This window comes from Gallinula chloropus (genome assembly GCF_964237585.1).
Source record: "Gallinula chloropus genome assembly, chromosome: 2".
Classification (NCBI taxonomy): Eukaryota; Metazoa; Chordata; class Aves; order Gruiformes; family Rallidae; genus Gallinula; species Gallinula chloropus.
In genome coordinates this window covers 98,136,088-98,161,547 of record NC_140086.1, presented here as the reverse complement: position 1 = coordinate 98,161,547, position 25,460 = coordinate 98,136,088, and the positions used below count along the sequence as shown (strand labels likewise).

The 25,460-nt window shown below is 41.1% G+C and overlaps 1 protein-coding gene across 1 annotated transcript in view; it reads right to left on the bottom strand.

Moving 5' to 3' along the window:
* Positions 1–10,774: 10,774 nt before the first annotated feature.
* CDKAL1 (CDKAL1 threonylcarbamoyladenosine tRNA methylthiotransferase) overlaps positions 10,775–25,460 on the bottom strand; it is a 414,385-nt gene continuing 399,699 nt past the window's right edge. Inside the window, exon 16 of the mRNA XM_084280398.1 lies at positions 10,775–11,362. Within this exon, the coding sequence (XP_084136524.1) occupies positions 11,153–11,362 (210 nt within the window). The 3' untranslated portion in view covers positions 10,775–11,152. The remainder of the gene's footprint in view (positions 11,363–25,460) is intronic.

Below are 25,460 nucleotides of genomic sequence, written 5' to 3'. Positions count from 1 at the left end.
AAGCGATGTGAAGCTTATGGCAGCGTTGGGTTTTTAGGCTGGCTGTGGAGGGGAAAATGATACCTTATCTGGCATGAAGCCTACTGGTATTAACTCGTTGACATATTTTGAACTAGCAGAGTGAGTAAGTTGACACAAGCTGAGCGCTCTGTGTTTTTACTGTACCACCAAAACATGGTCAGAGAGTACACAAGTCTTATCATTACTGACTCCTTATCTTCAAAATCTTCTGCGCGTATTTGATCCGAGTTCTTTAAGCACCCACTCAGTGTGTGCAATCCTGACCTCCCAGGACTGGTGATATTTGCACACCACAGAAACAATGGAGCCATTTGTCTTGCAAGCAGGCCTGGGCAAGGGAGACAGCTCCCTCCCTCCCTGGCCCCAACTGGGGCATTTGTTTCCAGACATTGAAACGACTGCATTTCAGAGCCTTAGAACAAGACAGAGTATCGCGTCTTTAACCTTATTTTCCTCTTCCTAAACTCACGCCAGCCTTTTCAAGCCACTGACTACAGAATAAACAGGAGAAAGACAAAATTACACTGGAATACATATAGTGTACACACTCTTCGACCCCAGGCTAACTCATGGGACTTACAAAAACTGTAGTGTTAGAAACAGCAGGATGCCCATAATACTCCATTAAGGATAAACTGTTGGGGCTTTTTTTTCCTCTTTTTTTTTTCCCCTGGTATTTCACAATTTTAATGTCTAGTCACTTGCTTTCTACAAGCTTTGCAAGCAGTGGACAGAAGGCCAAGCAAAGACCATTTCTACTCTGACACACTTCCATTAAGCTCTCAATAAATGTAATTGTTTTCCTAAATTGCTCCCAGAAACCAAATTTGCATTCAATATCAATCCGTTACAAGTATGACATTTCCCCCTTTGCACTTCTTGGGTTTTTAAAGATGCTTTCACCAAATGCATGATAGAAACTTTCGGAATGTACCCCTAGCAATGTCCTGCTGAGTCTTTGCTAGCATTTGGCAACACATCTCAGGAGAGCTTTTAATGGCAGTTAACATTTTTTTGCATGTGTCATGCTGCAAGTCTTCAAAGGAGGAGTTTATAACAAAGTCCTAGTGTCACTTTAAAGCTGCAAGTCCTTTTCTAGATATCTGCTTTATGTTTGCTGACATTGCTGACTGCCGAGAACTCAGCTGGCTCTGACCAGATCTAAGCACAAAGGCAAACTGAGATGACGCAGAACTTACTTCTTCCTCCTTTGTACTTCCTTAACAAATAGAGATTTAGCAGCATGTGCATAAGGAAAGTAACGCAACAAAAGAAAAGAATCCCCAAAACCACAACCAACCAAAACCACCCACTCACATGCCAGTTGGTTCTTAAAGTGATTTCTACAGCTAACAAAAGGGACAGTTTGGCAGTCCTGAAACGTGAAGTCTGTTCTACCCACAGAAACAGCACTTCCTGGGAGGCAACCAGCATGTTGTGCTTCTATTAAAAAAGAAAAGAAAGGACTTATTATCTAGGTACCTCTAGATACCAAAAGCAGAGTTACTAGCCTAAGGGAAAGGAAGGTTGACAGTACCTTTACATGGCCTTTATGATCTGCTGATCCTGAGCCAATCAGATCGCTCAGGTGCTGTGAAACCCTCTAGTTTAGCAACATCCTGCCTGCCCTGTGGGCCATGACCTTAGCTCTGCAGTTCCTGAGCATACCTTACCTCTGAAACTGGTGAGGTCTTCAAACAACAGCTTTATGGCTCTGCTCCACAGTCCTTGCACAACAGCACTCTGTTTTCTGTCACATATTTGTGTGGCTACAGCATGCTACAGCAACTCTGCAGTTGAAATGAAGTGGTAGAACAAGGACCTTCCCAAAGCTCTACCAGCAAGAAGCAGCTCAGCCAGTAGGACTCACACAGTCCTTCTCTTTGGCCCAAAGCACGGTGCTCTGGCAGCTCAAGCCAACCTAAGCCAGACCTTTCCTTGCAACCACACAGCAGCCCACCCCAGCAACACGAACCAGCTCAGACCAAACCCTCCCTGAAACCTATTTCAGTTAAGAGACAGCTACCTGAGCTTCTCCTGAGACAGCCTTAGGGCACTAATGATGCTGCAAGAGCTGTGGCTAGGAAGTAGGACAGAAAGGCAGCAGCCTCAGTTTAAATCTCTGGGCTGCTTTAGCCACTCCCTGAGGCTACCACATGGATTCTGGTTTCTGGGATACTAGCTCAAGCCTGTAGAAACTACTGTGACTCAAAATTTGTTGCGATAAGAGTAGTACTAGAGCTAAAATTATTTTACTTTGAAATGACGTTTAACCTGCCAACAACTGAGGAGAAACATAAAATAAAACAAAATACGAACTGTATACTACAATTGACCTTTCTGTGGATATAACTTTTAAGTGTAGTTTACTTAAACCATATTCTATGACATAATATGGTTGTTTATTTAAATATCTTCCTTTGCTTAGGCCTTTGCATTATGTAAAGCCTGTCCCATACTACCAATCACAAGTTATGGAAATAACCATCTATACCATTCCTTCTCCTTTATGCCAAAACACTTGCTTTCCAACTCTGATGTGCTTAGGAGGAGAAAAGTTTTGTGCCTGTCTTTGGCCATCACACCAGCTTGCTTTTCCTGCCCGAAACATGAACAGCATGTCTAGATAACCCGACTCTGACAACTGGAAGATCAGACTAGTTAGTACACTGTCATGTTTTTAAGCAAGGAGACCTTGTCAATTCTACCTGTCAAATGAGTTCGGGCCAGATTGTTGAACATTTCAAGAAAACATTTCAAGAATGAAACACGTTCCCTCCATGGAGCAGACTCAGATTTACTCTCCTTGCTCACAAGCACCACCGTTAGAGACCGCGGCGCAGGGCTGCCCACAGGACCACAGTTTGTTACTGAAACTGTTCCAGGTGTTTTTTGCTCAAGCTGCTGCTGTGAGTGGGAATCACTAGAATTTCAGTCTCGTGCATTTTCCGGCAGCGAGGACACTCGTCACGGGTTGCCTCAGCCTTCCTACGTTGGCACCGATATGCAGCAGGATCAGCAGCAACCCGATTTCATTATTCTTAGATGAGTCAGTAAGTGTGGAAAGAGAAATGAACTGGGCAGCTAATCAACACAAAAATCAGATGTTCTGAGGCCAAGAAAGTATTTATATGCTGATGACTCAACTTCTGCAGCAGTGTATGCAGCAAGAAACAGGAAATATACTATTGAACTCTCTTATGACAACAACTTTGAAGTGTGAGGCCGAAAGGGCTTCTTCTCCCTGCTGTGACTCAGAAAGCTGGAACCGTAATCCCGGATACCTGCAGACCATACCCACACGTGCTTCCAAGCTCATTAAGGGACATCGGAGAATCATAGAATCATAGAGGTTGGAAGGGACCTCAAGAGATCATCGGTCCAACCCCCCTGCCAAAGCAGCTCCCTAGGACATATCACTCAGACAGGCGTCCAGATGGGTCTTGAATATCTCCAGAGAAGGAGACTCCACCACCTCCCTGGGCAGCCTGTCCCAGGGCTCTGTCACCCTCACTGTGAAAAAGTTCTTCCGCATGTTGGTGCGGAACTTCCTGTGCTCCAACTTGCATCCATTGCCCCTTGTCCTGTCTCCACAGACCACTGAAAAGGGGCTGGCCATTTCCCCCTGCATCTCATACTTAAGATATTTATAAACATTAATAAGGTCCCCCCTTAGTCTTCTTTTCTCAAGGCTGAACAGTCCCCGCTCACTCAGCCTTTCCTCATAGGGGAGATGCTCCAGGCCCTTAATCATCTTCGTAGCTTCTGCAGGATCCACGGCAAGTAACTGTCTTTCAAAGACTACAGGTGACAAAAGGCTGCCCTGGACACCTGCCATTGCTTGATATGCTGCTGCCAAGAGGTAGGGAAAGAGAGAGTTCTTCCATCCTTCCTGTTTGACAGTGACTTTACTTCTTGTTTTAAACCTATTAACCCAAATGCAGCATTTACATTGGAAGACAGCTGACAGCTATTCCAGAACAAACTTCCTGAGCCCAGAAGCTGCAGTTTGCTACAGCCTTTCGGGAATATCTGTACAGAAGCACAAGGCACCCACTTCTTTACAAAGTTTAGGAGCTTCCAATAAACCGATGTTTATTGTTGCATTTTTTTCCTTGCAAAGCAGCAGTTCCATGGAGGAGGCAGTGACAGCAACGTGTGATACTGCTGTCCTGCAGCGGTGATTCTCAGAGCAGATACATGCTGGGGTGAGGCTATGAAATTATCTGGCTGCTTGATTTGCTCAGTATTGTATCCAAGTCAGATAAAACAGGCTTTGGCAACAAGAACATATGTTTGCAGAAAAAAACATCCCAAAGAAAATAAAATGTAAAGGAAGGAGCTCTTTCTTTTTAGGGCTAAATGGGGAGGAGATGTGGAAGTACAGGAGGTTCAAATTTGCGCCAAGTAATTTCTCAGAGAGCCACAGTTACTGACTGCTGTTAGGCTCTGTTTTATCCTTCTGCTGGACACTGTCATTCAGACTGCCCTTTCTGCCTACTAAACAATCCAAGCAGGACAGAAGCAAATCAAGGCTGCTGCAGCATAGCCAAGCTGCTGCCTGTCTTTTTTATTTCCTTAATATTACCGTAATACTTGGAGATTAAGTTGTCTCTTGAGTGGGAACATCCTTCTCTCTGTTACTAGTTATTGGTGTGGATGACTTGGTGATTTGCTGACATGTTTCCTTCTGCTGTCTCATGCTAACACTCTGCAGACCATGTCACACGTTGGCCTTTATCATCCCTTGTACAGAGATCTCGCAGTTAATGATTGCTAGATGTTGACTTTTATGGCTCATAAAGCCACTAGTGGATGTCAAATTTAATATGTTCAACTGACATCAATGATCTATTTTATCTCTTGCTTCGAATTATTACATTTCTGGAGTTTGCAAGATTAAAAATAATACAGCACAACAGAATAGGTCTTCTAATAGCACTTCCTAGAGAATTTGAGTTTCTGACATCACCCAAAGGTGTGATGGTTAAAGGAGAGACACTGCAACACAATAGCCTCCAAACACTGACACCTCAGGCAAATCAGCTCCACAAGAGAAGCAGCACTCTTGTTTTCAGGGAAACAGCCACCCTGCTCGGACCAATACTTACCCTTCTGAAGACACAGCACCTTCCATAAATAAAAATGAGGTGCTGAGAGCTTGGGTAAAGCTGCTGGAAGAAAGGATAAGAGCGAAGGTAGGCTCATAGGGAGGGAATGGAATGGAGGTACTTGTTAAACAGCCAGTTGAAGCTTGTAATCATTAAATAGCACGTATTATTTACTGAATGCCATCAGACTGAACAAGCTTCTTTGCTGGTTACAGTTTACCCATTTTTCATACTCTGCAGTAAGAAATGCAATACTCTGACAGCACAGGGTGATTGGCAACTAGTTGGAAGTACCCTCCCCCTTAAAGTCGTATGTGCCCAGCTGAGCTGCGCTGCTCTGCTCCGACTCAGAGGCTGGTGCGTGGCAGCTAGTGCTGTGGAACAGACTGCTCCACCACACCACAGCAACCCCACGAGTTATGAGCAGCTGGGAAGGGTGTCTGTGCAGCAAAGCCTTCCAAGCACCGTAAAAGAGCTTTACTCTTATTATACCATAATGAGATCCTAACTATGCAAAGTCAGCGTTCCCATGATGTCATGATGTCATCACGTGAATTTCTCTCTGACCCCCAGAGCACACTATGTGCCAAACAACCACGGCCCTTTTCTTGGGCGTGTTTTGTCACCGCCAAGCTTCTCCTGTAATCTGTAACCCATCCCCAACTAACCATTTGTACACCAGTCCCCGCAACCGCCACCCAGGACGGGAGTAGACACAGTATTTTATGCTCAGTTGAGCACAACTAGCCTGTTCTCACACTCAGTGACAGATGGGACGTTTAAAGCATGCGAGTTGTGGGCACAGATCTGCATCACACTCTGGTCACCAGCATGGAATTTCACTCCATTACCTACCACCAGCATGCAGCAAACCATCCAAGGCAGATCGCACTCTATAAAACATCATGTTAACACCACATTTCAAGAACAACAGCTATCATTGCTAAATAGTTTCCAGTAAAAGAGAGATTGTCAAAAAGATACACTGAAATATTATTCTTCCCCCATTCATGGGACATGATTCACACACCCTGCCTCAACCCCTCAGTGAAAAAAGTGCTAAATCACCATCATCAAAAGGGAGACTGTCCGTCCCCCTCTTGAGCTGGTTAGGTTCTGCCAGGGCAATTGCCATCCTTCTGGAATGCAGATTAAGTATTTAGGAAAAAGAAGCAAAAGGTGCAAAGCAGAGATTTGGGATGTCACTGTGTAGTATTTAGCTTCCTTCCAAGCTGCTAATGCATTTCTCTGGTGATACAGCTACGAAGTAACAACCTCTTGTTCTTACACATAACTAGTCAAGGTTGGGCTTTTTTTCAATGGTAGCTCTCTGCATATAGGGCAATGGGGGAATATTTTGATACCTGGAATTTGCATGCTATTAGCTAGGATGCCATGAAACAGTTCAGCTGTGAATACCAGAGGTATATGATGCTGCACTGCCTGCTGGTTTCTTAGGACAGCACATACCTGCACACTTCAGTCTATGTTTGTCCTGTACCTGGTACCTGTCATTTAGTCACTCTGGATACTTCCAGCAGCGCGTACGAAATGCGGTTTACTCCGAGCGATAGACAGTACAAGAGAGCAACCAATGGTTACAGGTAGAGAAAGACAAGGATGTGCAAGACAGACCTTGTGAGCTATTTTAGGTGGTGATGTAGCTCTCACGTTGCTGTACAAGAGTTTCACACGCTCTTTGATCATTACATCATCTTCATCGATGGTTATATCCTTACCTTCCTTCCCTAAGAGGACAACACAGAAACTTAAACATGTTACTTAACTGTTCTTTAAACTCCTGACATTGATAAAGAGATTTGAATAAGAAGAGAGCTGGAGAATGAAGAAAAGTCTATGCACAGATGGTGAAAAGGCGTAAGAGAGTGGTGTGGAACAGAGAAACAAAGAGATCTGAAGATCTGTTCTGCCATCAGCTTGACTAGAACACAGGCACTTCCATGACTTTTCAAACAACCAACTTGTCACAATAAAGTACAAGGAGATCTACAGAACAAGTGATCCAAATCCATAACCACAGCTTGCCAAGTGGGAGTTAACAGACTTTGGGATACCGGCAGGTGGAAGGATGTGATTATTTGTTGCCTTTTTGTTTGTTTCTTTGTTTTGTACTTGGCTTCTTTCAAATAGGACCAGTCATAATTTTTCTCCCCTCCACCAGCTACTGAAGCAGCTTCATTTAAAGAAAAAAAGCGCTCACTTCAATGTTAAGTGCATGCATGAATGAAATATGCAGCTAAAAGGCATTTAATGATATTTGCACAAATGCTTTCTGGCAAACAAACTAATTTTAATTACCTAGTAGATGAACCCTGCCTTTGAACAAGTCAAACGTTTTGCAGCCAGTCCCTCACTCCATGGGCCATGTCTCCCAGTTCAAACCTGCTGTGCAGCTTTTGTACTAATGTTCTTCATTTTGCACCACAGCTTTACAGCCTCTCAGCTTTTTGATTTCTAAATGCTCTTTGCTTCGATCTGTGCAATCAAATACAGTGCACTCAAAATTAAGATGCAGGGTAAAAATATGTGACAATAAAATTTGGGTAAGTTGCAAGCAATTCTTCCAGCAAAAAAGACCACATGTTCAAAAATACATAAATAAAGATTTTAATAAGCCTCTCGCACATGGGCACATGCCTACTTGTTCCTCCAAATTCTCGGAGCTCTCGTATAAAATGTCCTTTCTATTTGTCTTGGTTCCTGAAGTTACACACATCTCCAAGTTAAAAAAGATAGACTTGTTAATAACACACAAATGTTCATAGACATAACATCTTTACAGATATCCTCCGTGAGCAGATCAAGCCACTCTCCATATGTATCTAAATGTGGTGGAAGGCTGGAGTTTTTAAGTTGTCAGATCTGTGCCTGGGTAAGAGGGGCTCTATTTTCACTCTTCGAGCGGCGAGAGATTAGCAGCTTGAAATCACTTTGACAGTTTCAGTTACTCTATTGCATACCGCAGGGAATTTTAATTCCAACCTGTGAAATTGTAATTGCTTCTCAAGAAGAGCAGAAGGATTCTGGGTAATGGCCACAGCCAAGCTCAATGTCAGAGTTGCCAGTTGCTGCCACTTCGGATATTACTTGCTGTTAGTCAAAAATCACTCCAGCTTTCCATATGGGAAGTTGAACTGGGGAGTGAAACTAAATTAACAGAAGATGTCAGATGTTCAGAGATGTGCAGGCAATGATGTGATAGAGGTGGATGAACTCTCCTCAAAAGGTACCTTCTTTTTCCTTCTCTCTAGTGCTTTACAGAACAAGCTGTACATGGATCACACTCTTATTTCATACCCTTTCTCTAAACAAGCATACCATTAGTAGATAGCTACAATGAAAAGATTAAACGACAGAACCCTCCTGCATCCAAACCCATGCACAAACAGGACATAAGAAGTGTGAGCTTAACATTGTTCAGAAGAGATTTCAGGTGTCTTTGAGAATCAAGTCTTGTGGTCTGCAAGATTCTTCACTGAAAACAGCCAAAGAGAACCCAGAGCTACCACAGATACTTAAAAAATAGTTGAGGCTTCCTTGGTATGGCAAGGAAATTAGATTGTTTTTTGCCTATCAGGTTAAAGCTCAGTTTAAGAACAGGCTACATCTGTATCAATGTAATTTACAAAGTCTTCTTCACCCTCTTTCTGCACATTGCCTTATTTCTAAGAAAATAAGCTGGTCCCATTAAAGCCAACGATGCACAGAATCCAAATCACAAGCTTCGTAAATCTTTGTAACAGCTGATGCAATGAGTCTGTAATTGCTACGATTAGATAAGCTAGAGTGGCTGACAGAGAGAGTGCCAGAGGCATAGAATGCATCTGCATAGTTCATTCCCATTGAATGCAAAAATCTGGCTCAGATATAACAATTTTGTCAACTCATAGCTTTCCTGAGAATTTTGTGATATGTGGTACTTTCCTGAAAATTCCAACTCCTAGAGTCAAGTGTGGTTACTGTTTTTAAAAAAATATTTCAGATACGTTAAAAATATAAATTCCTGATTGTCAAATATTCTTCATTCTAAAGTGAAGCCCCAAAAAACCAAACAGAAGCAAATCAACAGCATAGGGTATTTTTAAAAGCTCATGAATTTTGAGCCTTGGATCATGACCTTCAGTGGTTTCAGTAAGAAATACAATATTCAATCCTTACACACCTAATTTCCTGAAGACAGTTACGTTTGTTGTTATAATTTACAGGCAGCACTGAAAGCATCACAGTGGAACTTCCTGATAAATTGCCCGTAACTACTAGGACTCCTGGGTTTATAAAGTACCAAGCACCTTTCCTAGGGGATTATTCATCTGCATTGTACAGCCACTCTGCTGGTTTCAGCTGGGACACAGCTCATTTTCTCCACAGTAGCAGGTACAGAGCTGAGGTTTGGGTTTGTGACGAGAACAGTGTTGGTGACACAGGGATGTTTTTGTTACTGCTGAGCAGTGCTTGCACAGAGACAAGGGCTTTGCTGCTTCTCACCGCACCCCACCAGTGAGTAGGCTGGGGGTAGGCAAGGAGTTGGGAGGGGACAGCTGACCTGAACTGACCAAAGGGATATTCCATAGCATAAGACATTGTGTTCAGCATATAAAGCTGGGGGAAAGTAGTGGGACACATTTGGAGTGACGGCATTTATCTTCTCAAGTTACGTGAGGGAGCTCTGATTTCCTGGAGATGGCTGAACACCTGCCTGCCCATGGGAAGTGGCGAATGGGTTCCCTGTTTTGCTCTGCTTTGCTTGTGTGTGCAGCTTTTACTTTACCTATTAAACTGTCTTTATCTCAGCCCCCGAGCTGTCTCACTTTTAGCCTTCCAATCCTCTCCCCTATCCTACTGGGAAATGAAGCGGCCTGTGTTAGCTGCTTACCAGGGTTAAGCCATATGTGGGCAGCTCAGCTCTGTCCACGCTGGGTACAACACAAACTACCAAAAAAAAAGCCCTACAGTTCCTGCTCTTAAGATTTTAACTACCACTAGTGTTCAAACAGCGGAGGTTTGGATGAGGATCCAGAAAGGTGCCAAGGCATGAACGAATGAACAGTATCCTGCGGTCAGCTGCTGGCAGAACTGGGCACAGAGTCCAGTCCCTGACAGACGAGCACAATATCCAGATGCATGGAGATCCTGTCATGACAGAAATGGCTTGGAGAAAGTAACTAGAAATTTGCAATGTGCAAAACATAACCTCTCCTCTAACAGGGTGATACTGTCCTTGCACACAGCCTGACCTGACGCACAGCTCACAGGAGATTCACATTTAGTTTTCTCAGTATCTTGCTAAATCTATAGACTGCATTAAATCCATCTTGTAACAGAATTCTACCACCAGAACACCCAACTTCCCATTCAATGATAAAAAACCCTTTTAGAACTATTTCCATGTAAAAAGTATAAAAAATAATTATTGTTGTATTAACAAAGCCCAGAAACTCATAGTGAAGTTGAAAGGCAAGATGGCAGGCCAAAAATTCTTTCAGACATGACAGCAAAATCAATAGTAAGAAATGACAAACTTTAATGGCCCAGCAGTGTTTGATTCTAACGTAAAAAGACACATCAAACCATCACACTGCATTAAGCAAAATCTTTAAGAAAGCTTCAGATATTCTGCCCTTAAAAGACTACCAACATCACTCAATGGAAAGATTTCTTATAAACTTCATGGGTTTCCTGCATGCATTTTTACCTGCTACAGCAGTTAGGAAAAGGGTGAGCAATACTAACGTTGCATCATTTCAGAAAAAAGAAGAGGAAAGATGCAACTGTTTTGCCAAGCAAGGATCTCAAATTTTGGCAAGACAGGTCTCCCTAGAACTTATTAACATTCTCTCCTACGACTGACAGGAAAGACATAGGCTGAGTACAAATTATTGCCCCATTTATATCAAGGTTTTTTTTTTTTTAAAAAAAAAAGAAACCCAACAGTTGGTAAAAGCGTTTCCTTTGAAAATTTTAAACGCAGTTTTATTTTTTTCATCAAAGCCTGGTTCAGTTCACAGTTCTGTTCTCATTCCTCCGTAGTACAACGCAGCGAGGAGAGCTGCCAGCAGAGCCAGGCTGACAGAGAGCATCTTCAGTCCTCCGCCTCCTTGTTGCAAGGGGAGCTGCAAAGCCACCGGCCAGCTGAGCGGTGCTTCCGCCGGCACCCCAGCAGAAGGCCGGGCTTTCCACTCTGTGCCATTCTGCGGCGCGCGTCTGAACTCCTGCGAAGAGATGCACATGTTAAGGTGGAAACTGTGTTCTCTATTTCTCACTGCACATACCAAATACAAATAAAATCTCCTCTTCATATTTTGAGGTTCAAATTAATATCCCTTTTCAAGACAAACAGCAATTCAACCTGTGTCTTCACTGGGTCATCCGTTTCTCATACTGAAATCTAAGCAATGCCATACAAAGTCACTCTTTTAAATGAAATTCCCTGCCAAATCAATGAAACAAATACCCAGACCTCAGTGTCATCAAAGAGAGCTGCTTGATGATTATATTTTATTTGTTTCTTCACTGCTATCTCACTACTCTCCCCTTTTTTGGCTTATTTAAAAAAGAAACAAACAATGAAAAACTCTAACCAGTGATAAAGGGGACCACTACACAACAATCCTTGGCACAGCAGGCTCTCCTAAAGTCAATCATCGTTCCCTGGTGTGCCAGCTCGGTGGTGCTTGAAAATCCTCCCACAGGGCTTTTCCCTTTCCCCTGACCCTCAGGAGGCAGCTGTGCTAAAACACTCACCTCCTCGGTCAGCATATTGAATCCAAGTTCCCTGCTGCGCCTGCCATTACCACTCTCAGCCTGACTGCAAGCACCAAGGTCCCCCAGAACACGAAGACTTTTAACTGCAGCGCAACCTACAGATGTCAAGCCACTATTTCAGCTGCAAGTCCAAAGGGAAATAATAAAAAACTCTTCCCTTCTGTGACCCTGTTCAGTTCAGGAGTCTATCATTGTAGATACTCAAACGTAAAAACACCTACTAATCTGATGACATTCACAAGAGGTGGGAGTGGTAAAGGTGCAATTAACAAAGCTGCAATGATCTTGCATCACAGGATACAATATTTCTGTTCATAATTTGTTTTTTCTTTCCTCTATTTCAAGAATCTCTTAGGAACTCAACTGAGCGCTGCTGGCTTTTTCACTGGTTTGAAAAATCCAGTTAAAAAAGGTTTCTGATTAATCCATTTTATTTTTTTATCCCTTCACGTTTCATATAAAGTAAATCAGGGACTGAGAAAGTACCTGTCTGGATAATCTTGTATTTCCAAGCAGCTGAAACAGGGTCACAGGAAGATACAGATGCCCGACTCCTTCTTTTATCAAGCACTGGACAAACTCAGTGAAATATCAAAGCTCCAAGAAAGGAGCCTGCCTGTGACAGTGTGACAGCACATTTCCAATTGTCTGTAACTGCCTCCTGTTTTCCATTTTAGGAATCAACTCCATTGTAGTAATTGCAGAAGGAAAATAATGATTACTACTGGTTAGGTAAGTAAGCATCACAGGGGCAAATGACAGCCTGGTGTAAGTGTTATTCTAACATCAGAGGTACTGGTGATGTAAATCACAATTCACATAGGCAAAGAGTTACTGAACAAGTGACCTATGAAATGAGGATGACTTCTTTATATATACTACACCCAGAAGACCATCAACTGGGTAAACAGTGGGAAAGGAAACAGGTTAGCAAAATGGGGTGCAGTTCTCTGCAGTGTAAGGCACAGTAACAACACTACGCAAGGGCTTCAGCCTACGCTGTGCAGAGCATGTTACCTCCATCAAAAACTGCAAAACTGCTTCATAGTCAGTTCCTAAGGCAACTGACATTTTAGTAACTGGTCACAGCTATTTAATCCCCCAAATTCAAAGCTGATTAACATTTAACTGCAGAATAAACTGGAAGCCACACAGTATTAAGGATTTATAATATATGAATCAAAAGTAATTTTCAATTTATTCTTTATAGACATTTTTGTATCATCTTTTCTTTGTAGGTCTCACAAATCTCTACCAATCTAAGGTGTGTAATTTAGGGTCATAACCTGTTTTTACATATATCATTGGTATGTTAACACCAGGGCGAAATTGATTTAAAAGAATGGATAAGGCTGTAAATATCAATACAGCCAAAGACCGATTTCCTCTGATACTTAATTTTCATGACTTAAACTTTGGCTGACTATAGATTCACATGTCCTTGTTAAATATTTTTACACAGCTTGATAATCAGTAAAGTCCTGAATGTATGATACCATCCCTTAGAAACCAGGTAAAAGGGCCCCTACTTCACAAATGACTGTAACTTTCTCCTCAATGCTCCTCTTCATGGTGAGCCCCACTTCCTATCTACTTGTCTCTCTGAGACTGGGGGTAGACAGCAAAACAACCCAAACACAAGTTACAACCTGCTAACAATTTTGAGGGACTTCGTCTCGCCGTCTTCCCCCCCCACCCCCGGCCGTTTTCTCACAGTTAAGCACATTAGTGTTTCATGCATTCATTCATGTTCCTGTGCAGCAGTTCTGCAATAGTGATTTCACTGGCACTTCATTTGTTTTACAGTTTTCCAACATAAAACCAAACAGTCTCATTTTGTTGGTATAATTTTGAGCAATGGTGTGTTTTGTTGGGTTTGTGGTTTTTTTGGTAGTATTTTCTTTTCTTAAACCTCTTATTGCATATGCATTGGGTAGTGCTGTATACTGGTGGTGGACAGAATGGCAAAAGAGATTTTTAGCAGGGCTTATAGACCTTGGTGGTGGAGGAATGCCACTGGCCCCACAGCCAGTTGCCCCAGTGCTATTTCATCTGAGGAGGTTGGCCTGTAAAGCGAGAACCCCATTTTATTCCTTACTTTATCATATTTCTCACAAATTTGAAGATCACACTGATATACTAAACCCATTTCAAATTTTCTTTCTGTAGATGTGGTTTTATCTTACAATATTCTACTAGTAGGCAAACTTAACTGGGTTGGAGATACAATTCTCAAAATTTCACTATGCTTTTGTTTTTCTTTTTACATTTTGAACCCTGATGCACTTTTTTTACTGGTAGTCACATTTTCTAAAGTGCTCAAGACTTTCAGATTTTTGCAGCATCTCAGATCATACATGAGACTGTCAAACACTTTACAGCAGTAGTTTTTCGTTCAATAGAAGCGTACATGAAATGTTACTCCTATTACCTTGCTGATCTGAATTCTTTACAAATGTTCCTATGGATGAAACTGTTATTACATGGACAAAAGATCACCATTTTCAGACTAAAGTGACCCTTTTCTTCAAGATGTGCTTCACAGCTTATCACTTAAAACACTGCTGCATTTCTGTTTGATGACGTGTATCTCTTCAGATGATCTCGCCAAATATTCTCTTTCCAGAAAAGCAGTGAACACGTTCATGAGATCCGTTTTTTCCAGGAACTATTCTCTAGGCCACCCCAAAACTCTGCCTTGCAACCCTGACACATGGGTAATACCACTGGCTGCCTTCAAAATTTCCATCGTTATTGTCCCAGAAGACGCATCTGTGAAAAAGGGTACACCTGGTTCCAGGCAACTGAAAGGCTCCTTTAGAAAATCCCAGCCTTTTGTCCTCCCTGCGTTTCATACAACAGCTTTTAAACACAGGATAATCTCTCAAGAGACACCTGCAGGTAGAGGCCTCTTCCAGAGAGCCAGCTGTGCAGCTCCGTAGGACACGGCGGTGGGAAGGGGAAGGGCTCTGCCAAGCTGACCCTGTTCTCGCACTCTCTTAATAGGGCCAAGTGGCCCTCAGCGCAGTCCGGGCAACACTCAAGTGCCTGTCTGGAATATAATCAGTTCTTACTAACATGCAAGAACTGTATCAAAAGCTGTACTAGTGAGAAACACTACTCTCTCTCTCTAGATATATATAATTACTATTATTATTTTTAATTTGGGCAAAAAGTCCTTCTGTAGGCTCTGTTTGGGGATCTAGTTTTCAAGTAAAGTATATGGTATGTGTCACAGTGTATACTGCATGCACAGAGGAGGAGGGGAGAGAATGAACTTACAGAAGCTAAAACTAAAAACAAGCCTTCTAGCACAGACAACAAATTACAGGGGCTTCTGTGGGCTGCCATATGAGTTTCAAACTTTGCAATACTGTAGTGCTATATTCTGGGATTCTCTCACGTACCTTGCCTCAAAGAGCTATCCAAGGGACCTGCAGGAAAGTTCTTTCATGTTTTGTGGGGAGGGGAGTTCTCCACAGAAAACCAAGTTTATTAGAGCACTTTTATGCACCTTTGGTCTAAAAAACCTGCATGGAGGCAAAGATCTCCTTTGTTGAACAAGCAGTTACATGTGTCCACTCCCTGTGCTCTCACTTTATAGTGGTATTAATTCTGAAAAGCCCTTATTTGTATCTCTAGATAAGGTATTTGCAGCACATTAGCTGTTGAAGGAAATCTTCAAGGCAATTCTGTAATATTCTGAACTGGTATAACTGGTGATATTTACTACACTAGTGCAAGTTTCTTAATCTGAGCTCAGAAATCACACTTCTGTAGCTGCAAGACTCAGGAAGATTAGCATAATGATTCAGTTCAGTGGAATTTAGAACTAAATCCAAAGCTTCTTTTACCCAAAAAGTACTTGGAGGGAATACTAAGGTAAAGAATTTCCAGAAATATATGTTTATATTAACTTAAATCTCGATAGGCCATAAACTCTTTGGTAGACTTGTTAATAAGGAGCATTGCTCTTACTAAAAAGAACCACAATGAAGGAGAAGGTACACTAAGATTTAAACCTATATACTCTTAATCAAAATGGGGGAGGAAGGGAAATTATCAAACTGAAATGCAAAGACAGACACTTTGAGCCAAGCTTCTCGTATTTCCATGGAGGCAGCCTTTCATCTTGTTTTGGCAGCCACAAAGTAAACACAAGACTTTGCTAATAAGGTATAATATAAATTATTAAACCATCTAGTATATGATCAAATGCATTTCAGATTATTTTTTGAATAATTCTGCCTTGACGACTGCCAGGAGTAATATATTTTGTGTACTCTTGCACAGACCCATTGATTGCTGTCTTTCTGAAACTCTGGTCCCAGACTTGAACTGCCGTGCATGAAAGAAATATATAATCACATCAGAACCTAAGCTTTGGCATCTGTCGATCACAGCCTAGCATTTCATAAGATCTCACTTCATGTTAGTCAACAAAGACATGAGAGCAACTCTTTAGCTCTGAGCTGAGGTTTTAAGAGATTCAAAACATTTCTTACATGCAAATTTCTTTTATGGCTCAGGGGCACTGTTAGAGCTTGAAGTGTTAGCTAACTGCTGTGAAAAGCTACTTGACTGAGCATATCTCAGGATAAATTAGCCTTCCGAATTTTTTAGCCCAACCAAGTATATCTTACACACTTGTACTACTGGCTGAAAAAATATGGACTTTTATATAACCGTGGACAACAAGCCTGTGTGGCAAATTAAAAGAAAACATGTTAAAATATGCATTACATATCCTACTGTGCCATTTGAAACTCTGGGCTATTACACTTTGGAGGCATTCTTCAGATTTAAAAAATAAACAGTTACTGAAGGTCACTTAGATTACACATCCAAAAAATAGGTAAATGAAATATTATTGAACAGTTCTGGAAGACATGTTTAGTTCTGTAGGTACTACCAGAGCTCCTGTGATTTATTACTTAAGAAATTCTACTGCAAATGTGGAATGCTGATCTTAAAGCAGAAAACAAATGGTGTACAAAGTATTTTTTTCTCTAGTGGAATTAACACAGTAATTCCTGTAAGAAACATCCCTGCCACCATGTATTCCACTGACTGCACAGGGTTATGCTGTTCAGAGGAAAGTCTGTCTACAAGCATGCTTGTGTCAGATGCTCAGCCATACACCACACCTAGGAATTCACTGATTCCAGGTACACATGGAGGTTACGTACCCATTTTAAGAAATGGAAAACCCTGAAAAAAAAACCAAATAAAGCAGCCAGGCATTTTTGAAAAGGAACTTCACACTGCTGCTTCTCTTTATGCACATATATATGTATTTGTTTATGTATGTGTGCGATGTAGGACTGTATGCACTACATAAGTGAGGGCAAAGAACTGTGCTGGAGGATAAATACAGATTTATTATTAATTTCTTAGTCAATGGTCAGAGTCTTAGCTATAATTAGGGTTTTGAATCTATTAACCCATTACCACTGAAATTATAGCAAGAAAATAAATTAATCAAAGCATCTTGAAAATAGCGTAGTCACTAAAACTGTCTTCTTGCCTGTCACGGATCCCAGGATAATTCAGCCTTCATCTGGTCCATCCTCCTGCTCAAAGAAGGGTGAACTATAGCCTAGTTTGCTCAGGGATTTAATTAGTTGGGTTTTGAATACTTCCCAGGACAGAGACTGCACAGGCTCTCTGGTGCTCTGTCCCGCTGCCTGACCATCTTCCTGGGGAAACTGCTTCTCTTCATATCCAGCCTGAACCTCTTGTTTCTTATTCTTATACCCACTGCCTCTTGTTCTCCCACATACTACACTGTGAAGCACTTGGCTTGGTCTTCTCAATACCTTCCCATAGACACTGGCAGGTGGGGTTCTGTTAGGGTTTCCTGAAGCCACCCCTTCTTCAGGCTTGCGCAAGCTTGGTCACTCAGCCTCTCCTCGCAGGCCAAGCGCTCCAGCCTCTGACCATCTCTTGTGACCCTGCGCTGAACTCATTCCAGTTACCAATTCCGAATTTATATCAAGATCACTGCACATGACCCCATCAAATCAGGTAAGCAATACTGCTAGCAGCTGGACCACGGTCAAATACAAACATAAAATACATTTAATAATGAGAGGATATAGAGACTGATGACCTTAAGCTCAGCTGCATCGAATCTGACAGTTTCTTCCGGGTCTGTCATTCCTAATGGAGATCATCATTCCTCATAGAGACGATCTTTAAGTAGGGCCTACCCCTGACCTGCATAGCAAGACAGCAAAAATCTACCCCCCCCCCCCCCCCCGCCAACACTTGCAAGATTCTTTTGCGTAGAAAAAAAATCACATTACTCAGCTACCTCTCACCTTGATTATTGCTACATTCTCCTCCTGTCTGTCCCGTTTTCCTTCTACTTCTCCCCATTTTGCTCCCGTACCACCTGACTGTGTGGCTTCTCCTAATAAAGAAAAGCAGAGATGCCAATAGGAACACAAATTTGGAGTGACATGCCATAACGTAACTTTCTGTCCATGTCACACAGACCCACTCCTGGAATTTCCTCCTCCTACATTAACATTAAATTCAAACTTGAATTTTGCCCTGTAAGAGTATAAAAGAAATTAATTATCTCTCTGTAAGTGTCTATACCTGAACTTCCCACCATTACTGTAAGTCTCCACTGCTATTTTTCTTGGCAGGCATCTCTCCACTCCCTTCAATGTTCTGACCTAAGGGTAGACCTTTGCCTACTAACTTCTGCTTCCTCCCTCAAATAGTCTTTAAGGATTACTCCCTCAGTGAGCCCTCAAAACTCATAATGCAGTTAAAAGCTAGACAGAAGGCTGAGGAACTGGGGCTTCTTAAATTACTTCCTTCTTGATGTACACTTTGAGGAGTGAAAACAAACAAAACCATCAACCAACAAAAGAAACACAATGAAGAGAAACAACCAAGAAAACACAGGCCAAAAACACCTCCATAATGTTTAAAATACAGTCTCGTGCTGCTTTTTCACTTGTTTTAGCTTGTGTTTTTATTTTTACCTAAAATGCTTCCAGTCAGGGGGTGACCCTTTTTCTACATATTTGTATTCGGTGCTGCTATTAAAGTTAGTGACTTAGTATCCTCCCACTATACAAATCATGCATTTTCAAAATAACCTGTCACTGAAGGTCAGAAGCAACATTTTGAAAAACAGTGTGATGTCTGGATTCTGAGCAGCCCTTGTTGTTTGTGGGTTTTGTTTTGTTTTGTTTTAAAGAAGGTTTGTGAGGTGTCAATCACTATGTCGGAAACAAACGACATGCAAACCATCAATCCACTTAGCACTGGCAGCCACCAGAGAACTGGGAGATATTTTAAGCAGAAAGTTTGTGATTCAAAAATCACAGTCATCCAAGTAATAATTTGAAATGAAGAATGAACCTTAGCAGCAGGATGCGGACAAATTCAGGATGGGGAAGTGTCAGTATTGATCTCCCTGTATATAGCCCAGTTTTATGAAGGAGATGGCAGGTGCTTGCTCTTGGGCACTTATCTGGTAATTAGCTGGCTAAGAGACAAATCTGTTTCCTAGAGATGACCAGCACAGGCTTCATGGCTTTGAAAATACATTACAGTGAATTACAGGATGTATATTTACTTGTAATAACACAGGTACAATTTTGCGGTGTGTCTTCGTAGATACGATTCCACAGGACTGAAATGTTCTTCTTTGAAGGATCATAGGGATTTTAAAAATAAGGGTTTTTTAAGGTTTTGTTTTGAACACAACAATTTTCCCAGTTTATTTTGTTAGCTGATGAAAGAATGACAGAGTTAGCAGTACGTGAATGCTCAAAGACTGTTCTACAAATGAGATTATTAAATGAAATGCGATACAGTTTTTATAGCACAAGCCTTCAGAGACCATCACCTTTTTCTTTTCCTTTTAAATCTTCAGATGACAATGACAATTATAGGGAGGTCAATAGTAGCTACAGGCAAAGACACGAAAGGTTTCCATCAGAAAGTGTACCCCAGTAAAAGGAATAGCTAGATCTGAAAAAATGTATTTGTGCCACAGGAACCACCAATATAACTGAATGACATTCACATACGAACAGCGAAATAAGTAATACTGCTTTTACTTGGAGGTGAACTCTCTGAGTTTATATTAAAACACTGTCTTTAAGAGGAATTCTATATTCCCAAGTAGTAGAGAGCATAAACTACCAAAAACCTTTCTAACAATTATTATTTGCAACAAGCACTGTGATAAATATCCAACAAGTATCTCAGGGGGTATCTCTCTCAGAATTACAAAAAGCTTGTATAAAGATCTTTCACTTGGAGCAAAGCAGAATAAATTGATATATGCACACATTCTTGGCTAAACCCTTCCTCTTAATCCTAGAATATGTCATAATCCTGAATTTATGGTGTTTTCATTTATTCCTGCAGAACCAAGCATTTTAAACACCATGCTCCAAGGAGACTTCAACATATAAGACAATCAAAAAGACAAAGGATATTGCCCTTCTTACACTCCAACCTCAAAGATAATAAACATGGTATAAAAAAAGCATTATTAATATTTAGGAATGATACTAGTTTCCAGAGTTTCAAATTCCATACTAGCAGATAGCTGTATGATCTATACGCCTCCCTCATTTTACCAGTAGAGAAATAAAGAAGATTAAAGTGTCTCCAGTGCCATAATGCAAGCCGTCAAACAGGTCTCTACAATTCTTGTCATAGATTCCAGTTGTCACTAGAAGCCAACAGAGCCTCTAAAACATTTTATCTCTGTCATGTTTAAGTTTGAAACATGTTTTCATAAAGTTAGGTGATACCCTAATATGTAGCCTCCTGACAATTTCTCTTACATTCATTTTCACAGACTTTTCTGTCTAGTATTAAACACTTCCCATTCCTGGGACTGCAGATACTCACCAAGCACAGATGGAATCAGACCTTGGCAAAAAGGAGCACTTCATGCAAGCCTGACATTTAGCAGTTAATAAAGTATGACTGATCTTGACCAACTTTGTGGGTTCAGCGGTGCGATAAAGGTTTTCTGTTCATATTGTCATGGCCTCTTTCCTTTAAGTATCCTTATTTGTTTTAGGAGGTCTCCCACAGTGCCATTTAGCATACTTTTGAGCACCTGAGGGAGTGTCTTGAAATCTGAGCCTCCTTTTTAATTTCACACTCAGTCAAGTTCAACTGCAGTTAATGGAGGACTCTCTCATGGAAACATCAAACAATGGTTACCTTCTGTGATTAGCAAGCCTAGCTGCTCTTTACATGATCTCTGTATCCCTAGTCTCTACAAATGATTCGTCAGCCTTTCTCCACAATAAAGATTACATGAGAAAAAACCTTTCTTGGCTCGCTGTCTATTTTATGCTAGATAATCATGATAGCACCTCGGCACTCTAAGACATCAAAGAACAGTAAGTATCCAATCTACAGGCTGTAACGAATATCTCCCCTCAGGAGAACGTTTGTATCATTCAGAGGGTGGTCTGACTAGACAACCAACTTCTCTGTCTGTGAAGAATTGAAGTGCATAAGCACAAACTCACACTCTGTCATGCTCAAATACTGGCAATTTGTGCCTCTGCCGAGGACCTCCAATGAATCCACTGGACATCACCCTTCTCCCACACAGGCTTCACATCGTGTGCTCTATCAGGTTGTATCTGACAATTCCCAGGGTTAGCTCGTGGGGAGAAAAATCAATTCCTCTGGAACTGACCATGAAGTAACAAGTGCTAATTTATTCTTCTTTTCTGAGACTTCATACCCTGGAGTTAGTTTACCTAAAATGCTGAACACTCATCACTGAGATGTGCTTGAACACGTGCTATACAACTTTAATAATTTGTAAGTATCTAGTTCCAAGCATTTTAAACTGACCACCATGGAATTTGTTCACTACACTAACCTTCTAGCAGACACTTTGAGCATTTGTCTCATCTTCATTTGTGAAACGAGAAGATAAGAGCTTAATTTCAGGAGGATAATATAAAAATAAACGTTACTGTTTCTGAAGCATTCAGAAATTTACTTATGGGGGTCACATGAAAGGTTAGAAAGAAACTAGTAACTCCCCTGAGAGTGAGATTTAAACAGCATGTAGCAAATAACACTGCTATTACACAATGAACAATGAAGAGGGAAAACATCTAATAATAGCTTATTAAATGAATAGTATCTGCTCTGTGCACAGAGGGAAACAAATCTGCTTGTGTGTGTGAAAATAGTGCATAAGCACATAATTAAAGGCTGAAACATAATATGGTTGGCATTTGCATGGAAAAGAGGAACTGAAACTAGATTTTCCTTAGTTCAGAGTACTTCACACTCCAAAGAATCTGTGCAAATATATAGATTAGAAATATCTTTCTTAGTTTCTACTTGTTATCACATGTTACAGGTTTTCAATACCCTTGCAGCATTACACTCTTGTCTGTATTGAAAAGGACTCTGCTCTGTAGAACACAATCCATTGTATCTTAATACAGCTTGCTTGGTTCTTTTGTTGCTCCTTCTGTCTCTAGGTGAATACAGTTACTAACTGGAACTGATTCCTGAGCAAGCAGTGTCCTCGATTCCATTTCATTGTCTCTGCCCATCCTAGGAACTTTAGAGCCTGCTCACTGACTTCAACAATGGAAGAGCAATCCAGTGAGTCTCATAAATGTCAAGGGCTCGCAAAACCAAACCAAACCTAGCCAAGCCAAGCCAAACCATACCAAACCAAACCAAGTATCTAAACCAGTGCTCCATCAAGGGAAAGGCCAAAGCCAAGCCTCAACAATCTGTTTTCTGACATAATCCTGTTGACCAGTCTGTACTGCTAAAACTCCAAATTGCATTCAATAGTACGCAAACTACCTACAACATATTATTTTTCCCCAGGGCAGTCAGAGACGATCTGGAAGATGTGGAGAGGAAGCTGTGGATTTTTTTGCCGTAGAAACATGGAACCAGAGGACCCAAAGCATGGGAACTTGGCTTTGTTAGATCAACTACTCACTAGTTCATTCTCTAACTCTGTAAACGCAGGTTTCTTGTATAAATTGTCTCTGCTTCACAGTGTTTCAAAACTAAATGCAAGACCCAATGAAAACTGGGTGAGATACGCAAGCCCACAGGATGGTAACTCTGGGATTTAACCTAGTCTTTAACAAATTGATGGGATGCTTCATGCCTCCATACTAAAGCTTAACAGAGCTACGACAGATTTTTATTGCACAAGATACTCTCCCAAGCATAACTCTAACTCATTCCTTTACAGCTATTAGGAGTTACACATCGGGCTTTCCCCTGTGGTTCTGTGACAAAATCCGATTATGCTACAGAATTTTAAGCACTCCTCAGTGAAAAAAATAATGAACTAATGATTCTTTGGACAGAGACACATGTAGAGTAGTTGAAAGAGGAAAAAAATTCCTGTCATTCTAAGCACTACTTCCATTACTTTACCAAATTAAAGTTCTTGTATTTAGAAAAAAAGTGTCAGAAATGGATATTCACAGCCATCCTTTTTGTATGATAATTACGTTATCTGAGCTTATCAGAGATTTTGCATGTGAGAGCTGCAAAACACATTCCATACGGGTAAGATAAAGCACAGTCAGACTGACTGAAATGACTTACAATCACATATGAAGCCATGTCAAAACAAGGACAAGATTTAAAATAAAAAATCCTCTACTCCTGATAACAAGTCCTTCCTTGAGGACCAGAAATCCATCTGGTTGATATTATGCATAGGTAGTTTTTGTCGCTATGTGATTTTTTTTGACAAAGAAGAGCTTAAATGTACTGCCTACACATCTTTGTTCCACCAGAAGTATTTTCACAAAAAGTTCCAAGCCACCCCAAACCAAAACGGAGCATTTTTAAAGTTCTGCCTCAGCATATATGTAGCTATGAAAAGGAATCCAACAATTTGAAAGTTAAGACATTTAGTGAAAATTTTTATCATATTATACTGTTTCAAGCACCCCATGGCTATACTGAAACTAAAGAAAAAGAATATTAATGTCCACGTGGCTTTTCCTCTTCATTTTGCATTTGACATCTGGCGCTCTAGCCAGTCACGTTTCAATCCTTTCACTATGGATCAATCAGACCTCCATCCTGTGTTGCAGTACATGGGTGCTCAGCCCTTTTTGGTACGCCACATGAGTCTACTCAAGGCACTACCCTGCTTTGCCAATCCCAAAACCAGACATAAATTGACTGTGTGATTTATAGCTATGAGCTCTCCTCTTCCAGACACCACATACACTCTGACATGTATGACCCTGATCTGGTAGCCATTGGAAAAGAGGGGGTGCCTGCAATTTGTCCCACACCAGCGCCTGGCCACTTCTGCACTAGCAAAAATGACAATACTGCATCTGTTGAGAGGGCTTCTTCACAGGCCAAGTCCCACAAAACAATTTTTCTACTGTTAAGGTCAGGTAAAAAGGCACAATGAAGTGTCATAAAGAACATACTGACAACACGGCAACATCAACATTCACTAGAGCACTTGTTGACTTATGCTGAGCCAGAAGCTGGGGTATGACTATTTTCTTATGGAACGATGAGCTATGTAGATCAAACATGGTCTGTCTTCAGGCTCTCCGTTATTTTGTGTCATTGTCATCACCGTGAATAACTAAAAGTGCACATTCCTTTTTAAGAAATCTTTATCACTGAAGATTTTTTTAAACTAATGTTTTTGATTTTAAAATGATTTGTCAGCTCTTCTCCAAAATAAAGACTACATGAGAAAAATCATTATTATTTCTTGCATACTTTGATGGCAGCTTAGATCACCATGTAATTCAACTTCAGTTGACTTTACACCAGTGTGTCTAAATTAAAAATGACTTCATGCCAGTGCTTGAGACCTTGACAATCAAAAGCTGAAGTATGTTTATCTTCCTCACCATAATTCCAAAGTCTCAGGACTGGGCTGGATGGAAGAAATATGTCCACATCTTCCAAGATCACGATGTTGTTATTGTGGTCCTGACTCAGGTAAAAGATATGAAAGTAAATATGCTGAAATGTTAACATCTTGTGGGCTTGAGTTTCAAACACAGGAAAACTGTGCTTGAAGCCCTCTGGCTAGCTTGGAACCTCAAAAGATGAACTGTGTCTGCTTAGGGCAAACTACCAGTGAAGATGATGAACAATCTTTGGAATCTGTTCTGATGGAAAAGAAAGGAATATCGCTGAAAGGACCATACAAAGAGATGAAGTGCTAATTTTATGTTAGTGGGAACGTATATGAGATTTGGGCTATCTACACTAACCGTTACCGCACCATTACCACAACTTCTCATGCTATACTCACTAGATCCCTCAGTGCAGTATATACCTCCTTCCTAATGCTGCATCAGACAATTATACCACATCCTGTCATACTTTCTGGATTTTAGCTGGTACAAGTGACTTAGCCTGACACCAAAATTAAGGGAATAATAAATTGAAGGTGGGGGAACCTTTTAAGTCACTTAAATACACAATGGGAAGTAGCCAGCACACTAACCACAGGTAATGCTGCCTTTGACCAGCTTTAATGAAGTGCTTAAAATA